This window comes from Scomber japonicus, chromosome 2 (assembly GCF_027409825.1).
Source record: "Scomber japonicus isolate fScoJap1 chromosome 2, fScoJap1.pri, whole genome shotgun sequence".
NCBI classification, from domain to species: Eukaryota; Metazoa; Chordata; class Actinopteri; order Scombriformes; family Scombridae; genus Scomber; species Scomber japonicus.
The window spans coordinates 12,898,084-12,910,400 of record NC_070579.1 but is presented as its reverse complement, the minus strand read 5'-3'; the positions used below and the strand labels follow the sequence as shown (position 1 = coordinate 12,910,400).

General features: G+C 40.8%; 2 protein-coding genes across 2 annotated transcripts in view; both read left to right on the top strand.

The window, feature by feature from the left end:
• foxk1 (forkhead box K1) overlaps positions 1–12,317 on the top strand; it is a 230,364-nt gene that overhangs the window by 145,106 nt on the left and 72,941 nt on the right. The gene's annotated exons all lie outside the window — the stretch shown is intronic.
• Positions 6,630–9,515, top strand: LOC128365429 (zinc finger protein 271-like). The gene is made up of 2 exons (XM_053326175.1): positions 6,630–7,589; positions 7,794–9,515. The coding sequence occupies exons 1-2, from the start codon at positions 6,630–6,632 to the stop codon at positions 9,513–9,515; spliced, it is 2,682 nt and encodes an 893-aa protein (XP_053182150.1).

The window sequence follows — 12,317 nt, the reverse complement described above, 5'->3', positions numbered from 1 at the left end:
ATCCTCTTGTACAAGTTTTTGTTCATGTATTATTTAAAGATTCTCCTCCCGCCCAGCCAGCAGCCTCCCTCACTCTTGTCACGCTTGTTTTAAGTCCCATACAGTGTGTGAATAAATGGTTATTGTTAAACTGTGTCTGTGTGGTCTGTTTTTGTACTGGGACAGTGAACATGTCTCAGTACATCAACCCCTACATTACATTAACTGAATTAAAGATGTGCTTTAAAGGGGACCTATCATGCTTTTCCTTTTTTTCAGTCATATATAATGTTACAATGTGGGATGTTCAAGTAAAACGTGGCCTAAGTGTCAAATAATTACTTCAGGTTTAATGGCTTCAGACATCTCTGAATACTCGGTCTGCAACTCTTTTTCTACTTTCAGCTTGTGATGGATTTCTTTGGTCATCATCTGCTACATGCACAGTGTGCGAGTTCACTGTGAGTGATTTTCCATTACACAGCACTACAAAGTAAAATCAGTTGTTTAACTGTGGGAGGTGAGCTGGTTGTTTGGATCTCTTCATCAAACATCATCATCACTGTGGCTTTTTCTGCTTGTTCCTAACCGCTGAACAGAGATCTCCAGGGAGGGTCTTAAAGAGAGAGGAACTAAGACTGTCTGTAAAGAGGCAGGGGCTGGACTGAGGGGCTGCATAAAGAGTTCGTCGAAGATAAATAAGAAGTTATTTGAACTATGGATCATGTGAAACTACTCTAGTGGAGTCCCAGAATAAAAATGTAGAGCTGGAAATGAGAACATTAGATCCCCTTTAATGTTATGGAAGTGACTCAGGGGCCCTGTTTATAACTGGCATTAACACATGATCCAATCAAAAGTGGACAGCTGAGGCACATTGCGAGCTGACCACTTTATCCAGATTTCATTGCTGCCTACAGTACATCACTTCCACGAGAAGGTCAAACAGCCCCGCTCACAGTTATTACGTCAGTCAGACAAGGACCAGATTTGTTGTTAGTGTGGGCTAAAGAGCTAAGGGCTAATAAAAATGTTTCAAGAACTAATACACATGTACAAGCTACTCCAACTTTGTAATTACTCCAACCATCTGTGCTCCTCTCCATTCTTTCAACCATTTACCAAAATAACCACCACATCCTGCATATATGACATATTTTCCTGTTACGTCCTTGTAGAGGATGCATCAGGACCCATAAGCGTTAACACTAAAAAGGATATTAGGTCAAATGTGTCCCAGACCAATGAGTGGTTTGAGTCATGGGGTCACAGTGCGTCCTGGAGGTCGTTTACACTTGTGTTTAGCTCATGATACCAGTTAATACCAGTTGTAAACAGAGTCAGATTAACCCTGAATTGCACCCTCAACAGCACACAAGCATTTTGTAGTAAGTAGGTAGTAAAAGGAGACCAGATATCAGTAGTCTATCAATTATTATCTATTAGTGGTTCACTGTTTTGCTGAGTGTGTGAAGGGGCTGTATGATAAAGTTCCCAGAGCAAAGTATTGCATTTGACCTAACTGATTCCAGCAGGTTCTCGAATTATGTAAGAGGTCATTTAGCAGAGACAAAGTGCATTAATTACACTGATGGCATACTCCTTACAAATTGCCAGATGTTATCAAAAGAAAGCATCTGTTCACCAAAACTATGTACATCTACAGTCCTGTGCAAAGGTTAGGTACTACAAGTAAAGGTGAAACTGCTTACATAAAATAACATGATGAATAGTTTTTATTTATAAGTTAACTTCACACAAAGTGCAGTAAACAGAAGGAAAATCAGTATACCTGCACACACTTTTTCAAGGTACTTGGTAGGTAGGTTGTTTCAAGCATCTCAGAGAACTTGCCTCAGTTCTTCTGTCTCTTCATGTAATCCCAGTCTTGGGGTCTTCTTGGGGTCGTTGTCATGCTGCTGAATAAATTTGGGACCGACCATAAAACTTTCACAGTACTGTATATATACATGCAGGCTGTGAACATTTACATTGAATTCAGCAGCAGCACTTCTTTTCAGTAACAGTATCCCTATTGTTCAGGATAATCAACAAACATTGTTGTAATTAGTTTTACAGGGGAGATTATTTTTGCCATGAGGCAGTTTTAAGTCATTGAGTTAGCTCAATGAATTATGCTGATGTTGATTTTGGAGAGAGCACATTTTTGTTACTTCTTTGACGCTGGTGATGTGTCTATCACAAACGAAATTCCATTAATCTCCATTATACTGGTGTAGCAGGTTATCACATTTAGGAAATAAGCTAATAAAATCTCAACATCTGGCTTTACACCAGTGGTGGTACTGTGAGGATGCGTTTTGTTTATTTGGGTGAACCAGCCCTATAAAATATGCAAAGCAAGATCATACAAATAAATAGTGTCTCGTTAAGAACGCACTGTTGCCGTCATTGTGTGAATACTCAAGTGGCTTTAAATAAATAAAACAGCTCACTGTAAACAGACTTGAGTCTGATAACTGGCAAACAAGTGGTAATCAAATGTTTTAAGCAATCATCAATTGTAGTAGAATTCATCACTGTGATTGTAATCAAATTCATTTTAATGAGCGTATATATATCATATTTTATTATTTAGACCTGGTTATGATGGCAAAACAATACAAGTGTGACATGTTAGACAATCCATCTGAAACAATGTGATTTATTGTTATTATTATGAGAAAGTTAATTATTCTAACACTTTCAAAGTGGTGCCAAAACAAAATTAACAGATCAACAGAAATTTAATCAACAGCAGTTTTGCATCAGTGTGTAAGCTACAGGGTTGGGAGGGTTACTTTGGAAATGTAATAGGTTACAGATTACTAGTTACCCTACTTAAAATATAATAATAAGTAATGTAACTATTTCAATTACTCAATCAAAGTAATGAAACTTATTACATTTGATTACTTTTCTCATTTTCTAGCAAATGTTTCCAGCTATCAGGGTAAGTGTGCCCATTAAGCACCAAAATCTAAGTTCAGGTGTTTTTCATGGATACTGACATGATTTATAAGGGAGAACATTTCTTATAAAGCAAGATTTATCTCTCATTTGAAAATGTATTCATTATTTCATGTAGATTTTGGAATATAAAATAAAGATATAACTAAATGAAACTCAAAAGTCTGGCATGGGTTTAATTGGTACTGTGACACAATTTGAGCCCATGTGTTCTCCAAATAAGCCCACATCATGATTTATTTACAAAATACAAAACATATTGTTTAAGAATTAAAAACAGCAATATATATATTCAGTAAAATGATAAATATTAAAGGAAACTCGTTTAGGGCAAACGCTGTTACATGTTACTAGTTTAGTTACTTCCCAACACTAGGTAGAAGTACCTCAAACTTGTACTTGAGCACAGTAGTGGAGTGAGTTACTGTCCACTGGTCAGTTCAGTCTCCCTGCCGCTGGGGGCGCTGTGGGCGGTGACAACTCTGCCCCGGGGAGCTGTTGTGATGTCCGGAAGAAAGAGTGTCAGCATGGCGGATATGTTTTTCACTTCATGATGTGCTTTTCAGCCAGTTGCTTTAGTATAATATCGAAACGGCATGATTCAGTAAATGAACCAGTAGCGCTACGGTAGCTTAAGACACACACGCCGCCTCCGGTCTGCTGCACACGTCGTGACTTGTGACCCAGTTTGGTTTGGTGAGTTTTCGTCTCCTCCTCCTCCTTCTCCTCCTCCTCCTGCTCCTGCTCTTCACTTACCGATACTACTCCTTCTGTCTTGTGTGGGTGTGTGCTGTCACTGTCAGGGTCAGTCAGTTTTAAGCACATATTAAAGTTGGCACTGTGTGCAGTTTGTGGGCATTAATAATGATATTCAGCTTCACAGTGTGTTTATTTCAGTGCACAGGGACGTGCCCAGAAACAACAGTTTAGCACCGGCTGTGAAACAACAAGAATCTAATCCCTGTTCAAACAGTGGTCCCCCCCCTTAACACAGCCCAATTACCTGTTTAACCAGGGGCCCTCTGGAGGCCCCCAGAGCCCCAGTCCAGTTAATCTCTTTAAAAATGTGTAGTGGTATGTGTTAAGTATTTATACCCCCTAAATCAACAGTTTGGCTTTAAGGAATTTAGTACTGATCACTAGTGCTGGGTAACTTAGCGCTGATACCAGTATCAAACCAAGTACTCTTAATCCTTTAATGGGCAAGTGACTACATTTGGTAACTTCCATAAACATCCAAAATAGCCTCCCCATGCCTCTCTGTGAGGTCGCAGAACCATGTGGAGTTTATACTTTTTGGTAAATGTTTTACCCTACACAGGCAAGGAATAGGAATAGTAACTTATTTGACCTTGATTTGCAACATAAAAATTAAAAAAGTCACAAAAGCAAAGAAAAGTCATGTAATATCCCCCAATAATCTCAGGTTGAAATTGCAAACTTCCAAGTATTTCAATGAGTGTCCTATGAAGGGTTAAAGTGATACCAATATGAGTAATTCATTTGATACCCATCATGTGAATAGAAACATTAAGCTGCATAAAATGCCACCACTCCTCCACAACTAAGTGATTTCATTTTTACCCAAATGCATTTTGAAAGTCTTCAAATCATTAATATTTACAAAATGCTCAAAATCAGCACGTGGGTCTCAGCATACATCCACATACGTATAAATCCATGCATGTGTGTATGTACCCTATATATACATATATATGGACTTATAGCATGTGTGCAAATAAAGCATGTGTGCTTGTGTACTACTTAGGAGGCAAACTGTTAAAAACTGTGTTGATTGGCTGTGAGCAAGTCTGTACAAATAGTCATATTTTCTAGCTCTGGGTGCAAAAAGGATCGTCTGCAGGTATCATTTGACAGGATATTAGGAACACTTTTAGGAGCACTTTAGAAATGTTATGAGTAAAATTTAAGGATGTCACTATCTTGACTTAAAGACATTGTGGTTGTTAATTTCCTTTATTTTCTTACATCTTACAGACTGTGAGTATGCTTGCCTGTTGAGATCTTGGTGTATCCAGTGATGAGACAAAACAACTGCATGCATTAGTGGAAATGAAGAACACACCAGAAAGGGAACCTCATACAGGATTCCTGTCACATAAGGGGGGGCCTTACACAAAATGATCTGAGGCCTCTGTAAGTATTTTTGTCCTGACTTGCTGACGCTATTTCCATCAAGCTCAGAGACCTTTGACCTTAGGCCTCTCTAAGTGCTGACTATACTGTATACCATGACTATACTGTATACTGTATACCATGTCTATGGAGGATGGTTATTACAAGCATACCAACACAGGCCAAAAAATGAATTGTGAGATTAATTGGAAGATTTAAATTATAATTTTAAAATAAACTAACATTACATTTTTCAAGTATCACCCATAATATGGATAAAAATCAGGATATCTCTGCTGATGCAGTTTTTACCATCTGTTTCTTACAAGTGTTGCAGTAAATCTAATTTAATAATAATGTATTATTATATAATTCTCTCTCTCTCTGGTTGCAACTGTTGTGGCTATAAAAACGGTGGATAAATAGATTTGAGCAGAGATTTGAGAAACAACTTGTTTCACTGCCAGGGCTTCATTCATCTATCATATCATGATATTTGAACAGTCTAGAAGAGCCACACAATTACATTACTATATCCCAGTTTAAGTTAGCAGACGACTAACTGGAAGTTAGCTTCCCAACCCACAATCGTACTGGACAGTTGGCAGATTCTCAAGATTTAAAATCTCCTTAAGTGAACTACACATAGATTTATCTGCTGGTGATAGGCTTAATCAACGTTGTGTGAACTCATTTGACGAGGGCTTAAATGTAACGGATGTTCATTTATATGTAAGTCCAACACTGCAGTTTGTGGAGCAGGCAACACAGAAAGTCATGTGGCCCCCCTACCGGCTGTGGCCCTAAACAACCGCATAGACCGTTGACTGCTGGTTTGCACTGCAGTCATTTTTTTTATGATTTGTAATTTGCATCCGCTGGCAGCCAGGAAAGAGACACGGCTGTGCTGTGTGAGTTATCTTCAGATTTTTGTCTGTGTGTCTGTGTTCATTTTTGGCTTCTGTTTCATACAATTTCCTCTGTGCTTTTTTAAATTTCACCTATTGCCACATCACATATTTTAGCAGTTTTTGTAACTGTTGCACAAGGTTTGTATATTTTAGTGCAACACAGAATAACTCCATGTGTAACGAGTCTTGTCGGCGCCTGAATCTAACTCGTGTTTTTCTCTCTTACAGTTTTCTGACCTGACCTGAGTGGGATGAAGCATCGGGAGCCTGAACACAGACTGAAGATGTTGATGTCTTAATTCGGCGACGCAAAGAAGGAGAAATAAAATCATCCCCTGCATCAGTGGGAAAAAAAAACACACCCAGAAACGAATGATGGGTGAAGTGACTGTAGAAGTAGACGAGGAGGTGACGGAACAGGACTTGCTGCCAGAGCCTCTCCTGATCATACTGTCCCCTCCTCCGCCTTACTTACCTGCCCCAGGTGAACCAACCATATTTTGGCACAAATGGCTCAAAGCTTTTGAACACTACATTGAAGCCCTCGGTGAGAACGAGCTGGCCGACTCCAGCAAGTGTGTGCTCTTACAAAACTGCCTCGGCCAAGAGGGCCAGCGTATCTTCACAGCACTGATGCACGGTGAAACCACTTACGCAGCAGCCATCTCAGCACTGACGCTTTACTTCACTTCTGATCACACCTCACAGATGCACCGCCTTAAATTTCATCAAAGGGCTCAGATGCCCGGAGAGACTGTAGAGCAGTTTGTCTCTGCGTTAGAGGAGCTCTTGAGCCCCTGCAACTACAGAGAAGTCCAAGACAAACTTATTCTCACTCAGCTGATTGAAAAAACAATCTGCCCACAACTGAAAGAGAGGCTTTTGTTAGACAAGGAAACTCTGACCTTGGCCACAGCGTTGGTTATTGGTAAAGAGGTGGAATCTGCCTTAAATCATCCTGAGTTGTTTGACATTCACGAAGTCAGTGTGGACATTGGAGATGATTTAGACCTGCCGGTTCGAAGAGTGGCAAAAAGAGGAAGGCCTCGACGCGGGGAGAAAAGGATGAAAATGAAACCATGCGAGACTAAAACCCCAAGAAGATCATCTAGAAACAAAGATAACTACTATTACAGCAATGATAAGCTACAATGCAGCAATAATGAGGACTCTAAGAGTGCCGATGAAAGTAATCAGCCTTGTGATAAAGGAGATGATGATAATGCCGCCTCAACATCGTCACATATGATGGAGGAGGAGGAGGAGGGCTTCGACAAAGCCAGCAATGATGGCGACGATGATGAAGATGAAGACTTCTCCCTCCCTCGGACTAAACAAAAAGGTCCGTTTTGCCCCATCTGTGTCGACAAGCGCTTCAGAGACGCAAACAAGCTCGCCAGACACATGAGGACGCACACTAAGGAGAAACCGTTCAGCTGCCCAGTCTGCACGATGACTTTCAGCCAGTCCTACCACATGACCCGACACCTGAGGAACCAGCACGGCGCGGGCCAGCACGTCTGCTCAACATGCGGGACGAGTTTAGGAAGCTTTGCAGAGCTGCAGAGTCACAAGAAGACGCATGCATCCAAAGTTCTCTCGTGTCCCGACTGTCATGAAAAATTCCTGAACAACGGTGCATTTTTAAGTCACATCATTTCACACAGCAAAGACCGGTCCACCCAGACGGAGGGTTACCAGCACTGCGATGAAGAGAAAAAACAAGAAACGACCGAGTCAAGTAATAAAAATAACCATGAGAGTGATGATTGTGATGATGATGATGACGATGAGGAGGAGGACGAGGATGAGGATGATGCTGAGGACGATGCTGAGGACGAGCAGGCTGATGCAGACTCCGGTAATGACGACGCTCAGAATAAAGAATCTGCAGTTAAAGTTAAGCTTGAAGATAAGGACTCTGATGAAGCTAAATCTCAAGATGGTGACAGCAAAAAAGAAAAAGTGGCCTCCAAGACCAAAACTAAGGGTCATTTCTGCCCCATCTGTGTAGACAGGCGCTTCAGAGGCCCAAACAAACTCGCCAGACACATGAGGACGCACACGAAGGAGAAACCGTTCAGCTGCCCGGTCTGCACGATGACCTTCAGCCAGTCCTACCACATGACCCGACACCTGAGGAACCAGCACGGCTTGGGCCAGTACATCTGTTCTAAATGTGGGAAAAGTTTAGGTAGCTGGCCGGAGCTGAAAGCACACAAGAAGACTCATGTAGCTGAAGGCCTATCGTGTCCCGCTTGTGATAAACAGTTTAAAGAGAAGGCAGCATTTGTGAATCATCTGAAATCACACAAGAAGGTGCAGCCCAGCCCTCGGTGCCTCGTCTGCAACGACTGCGGCAAAGAATTTGGCCGAATGTATCATTTGAAACGGCACATAGTGACCCATCGCAAAGCTACAAACGGCGAGTGTTACGATTGCCCAAAGTGTCAGAAGAGCTACGCCTTCCCCGAAGATCTTAACAAACACCTGGAGATTCATGTGAAGGAAAACAATGGCACATGTCCCAAATGTAACCAAACCTTCAGCAGTCTAGAAGAGCTGGAGACACACATGGTGGTTCATGAAAAGTCTTACGAGTGCAGCACCTGTGGGAAGAAGTTTAAGGTGGAGTATGCGCTGAAGAAGCACGAGCAAGGGCATCAAGACGAGCAGTATTACTGCTCATTGTGCCGCAAGCGCTTCATCAAGCTTTCTCACTACAAGAGGCACATAATGGTCCACGACAGACGGGAGTCCAGATGTCCACACTGTGACAGCGTCTTTCTACAGTTAACAGCTTTGAAGTACCACCTGCGAACTCACACTGAAGAAAGGCCGCATCAGTGCTCCTGTTGTATCGAAACCTTTGAGGAGAAGGAACACCTGGAGCAACACTGCCTCAAACACAGGAAATTCAAGAAGGAGAGGCCGTACTCCTGCACCCGCTGCGATCACGCTTTCCCCACGCTGATGGAGCTGACGGAGCACATGAGCATGCACGAGGGCGAGCAGCCAATGAGCTGCCCCATCTGCGGCAAGACTTTCCTGAATAAGAACAAGCTGGAAAAGCACCTGAGCATCCACACAGGGGAGAGGCCTCACCTCTGCTCTCTCTGCGGTAACGGCTTCCCCTCAGCCGCCAGCCTCAAGCTACACAGCCACATCCACACCGGAGAGAAGCCCTTCAAGTGCTCGCAGTGCAGTAAGAGCTTCAGGTCGTCCAGCGGGCTGCGGCTGCACAGCAGGCAGCACATGGAGGTTCGGCCCAGCTACGAGTGCCCAGAGTGCGGCAGGACTTACGGTCGCATGACGGAGCTGAAGATGCACCAGCGCTATCACACGGGGGATAAACCGTACTCGTGCACCTGCTGCAACAAACGCTTCATTAGCAAAGACAAGCTGAACGTTCACATGAGGATCCACACAGGGGAGAGGCCGTACTCCTGCCAGCACTGTGGACAGACATTCACACAGACCGGAGACAGAAACAGACACATCAACAAATACCACAGTTAGATATCGTGGTAAACAGTGAAGCTTTTTGTGTTACTGGATGGTATCAGTGGTTTTGCATGTTTGTTGAGTCGGGTGTCGTTTAAATTTGATTCATTTGACCAAGCTGGCCATTATTTTTCAGAAATGACGAAAGGTTATTTTATTTGGTAAGAAAAGAGGTAAAATAAAGGATAATATAATTACTATGTTTAGCATAAAATGGAAAAAAATCAACATCACAGTAAAGTGTGGCCTTTTATTTTATTTTTTATTTTATTTTATGTTGCTTGCTTCAGGTTTGCTTGCTCCCCGTCCTCTTCCCCACCTTCATTGACACCCATGTTTTTATGAGTGCATCACAGTTTTAAGGAATATTATAAAACTGATGCAGTATATATGTCGCCCGTGTGCTCTTGTGAGTCCAAAATACAAACAAAATTATAACTCACTGCTCCGTTGTGCTACAGATAAACTCCACAGGGTACTTTAGGTTTCATAGAGATCATATTTATTGCAGGGCTATGTTAATAGATAACATTACAGAACTAAGGAGTTAACATTTAGCTGAGAGATTTACAGATAGTAAATTGCTGTTGTGTGTGTGTGTGTGTCTTTTAACAAGACATACTTCAAAATATAGGGGTTGTCTTTTTGCTATTTACAAATAATTATACTAAAAAACTATTTGCAGCATCAGAAAAATGACCTTAGATTTAGTTGTGTAGTTATTGCACCTGTCAATCAATATTATGGCGATGATATGTTCCATCCCTGTGCTTTGATTTTTGTTATTTATATTTGGATTATGCCTTTTAGACTGTGCGGCAACAACAATCGCGTAACTTTATTGCATGTCACATGGTGCTATATGCAGTCACAGTCTGTCAGATTGTATGATATCTGTGAGTGAGTGAGTGAATGTGCGATGACTCGTAGCGCTGCCATGTAAGTAGAAAAAAAGTATATGAACCCAGAGGCACGTCATCCATCTCCACCGCTCGTGTTTTGAAAGTGCAGCAAAGTCACATGTACTTGTTTTTTCATTTTATCATGGATGAATTATTATTATTAAAAAAGTCAGTATATTCTGATTGGTTAGTTTGTAGACATGAGTCATAGCAGCAGTCGCGTCGTGGCCGAGACTGAACATTGACAACCAAAAAGATTTTACCATGTTTCTCTCTCTCTCGATTCTCAGCTCAAAATCACAAAGTGTAAAGACGCTTGAAGACGCCCTCTGAAAACTTTGTGAATTTAAAGCTCGGTGCTTTTTATTATTCAACATTTACTTAATGGTCAATGGGGGGAAAAACATGCAAAACCACTTAACAAATGTCAAAATGACTTTTCTGTTGAATATTAAGTGTACACTGTTGTTTGTTCTCTGCAACCCACAAGCTTTATATGAGATTTTAAGAAATCACTACGTCGCCCCTTAATACAAAAGCCTTGCATGAGGGTTTAGGCCTCACCTCACATCTTTCACACACACACACACACACACATACAGCACTTTGTCATGTAAACACCTGTCTTACCGTGAAATCCTCACACCTGTTACTGGCATGTGATTGGCTCTTTGACGTTTCCTGTGTAGGCGGGTCAGGGACAGGCACCCCTCACCCCAGTTTAAAGCCTGACTTCATACAATCATGATCACTACAATGGACGCAAATGACACTAAAACATGTCAGAGATTATGTTTCAATAATTTAGTTGTCCTCCCTACTATATATGTGTTGGTATGATATTGTGTTTGTTTCTTTTCACTTTTTGATATCTTTTTGTTTCAGCTTCTCTGTAACTGAGCTTTTTGTAACTGTGTTTAGAAAAGTGCCATAAAAATAAAACTGTAACTCACTCTTACTACATGTTAGGAGGTTTTGAACAATGTAAGACACACGCTCAATACATGTGTCCTCACTGTTTTCTCTCACTATGGACAGACCGAATCTGTTACTTAAACCAGTGTACATGCATCACAATGAATGTATGGCTGCAACTTACAATTATTTTCATTATCAGTTTGTCTATATAATGTCAGGAAATAAAGAACACCTGTTGTAATTTCCAAGAGTCAAAGATGGTGTCTTCAAGTGTCTTTTTGTGTTTTTCGAGATCAAAGAAATCCCATAAATCATCATATTTTGCATTTACTTGAAAATATGACAAATGGATATTTAATAGTATCAAAATAGTTGACAATTTCTGTCTTTGATTTAGTACCGTAAATGACACTTCAATGATCTTCTAGTGCTTTATATTGTTTTATGTTGTTGCTCATTAGTTTTAGTAAAACATGGATCACAGCTATCTGGATAGTGGCATTAATGTCTCTGCATAAAACAGGATCCAGGTCTTAGATGTGGTCCAGCTGGAAAACAAAACAATGATGAGGTTGTAATATGGCAGAAACGGAAAATGCTTATTGATAAAATGTCAAATGTAGTTTCATTAGAAAAAAATTACTTTTCACAAGAAAAATGTTGTTGACTATAGTGTTCAGTATACACTCACTGGCCTTTTAATTAGGTTCACCTGTGCACCTTATTATTGAGGTCATAGTGGGTGATGGAGGTGTACTAGGGTGCATTATATTGAATGGTGTTACTAATATTATGTGCACTCCGTTATATTACTATTAAGCCACCAGCATTTAGTACGACCTCAGTAATGAACACAAAAGAAAATGATCATAACAAAAACTGAAAACTGTTCCAAAAACTACATGAACTAATGAATACATTTTCAAATATTGCTTTATAATACATGATATCCCTTATGAATCATGTCAGTGTCCATTGAAAAACACCTGAACTTAGA

Bases quoted from the DNA above. Each gene is read 5' to 3' on its own strand.
- LOC128365429 (XM_053326175.1), top strand. From the start codon at position 6,630: ATGCACGGTGAAACCACTTACGCAGCAGCCATCTCAGCACTGACGCTT. The intron at 7,590-7,793 runs GTTCTCTCGTGT...GACGATGAGGAG, and splicing joins AGAAGACGCATGCATCCAAA to GAGGACGAGGATGAGGATGA.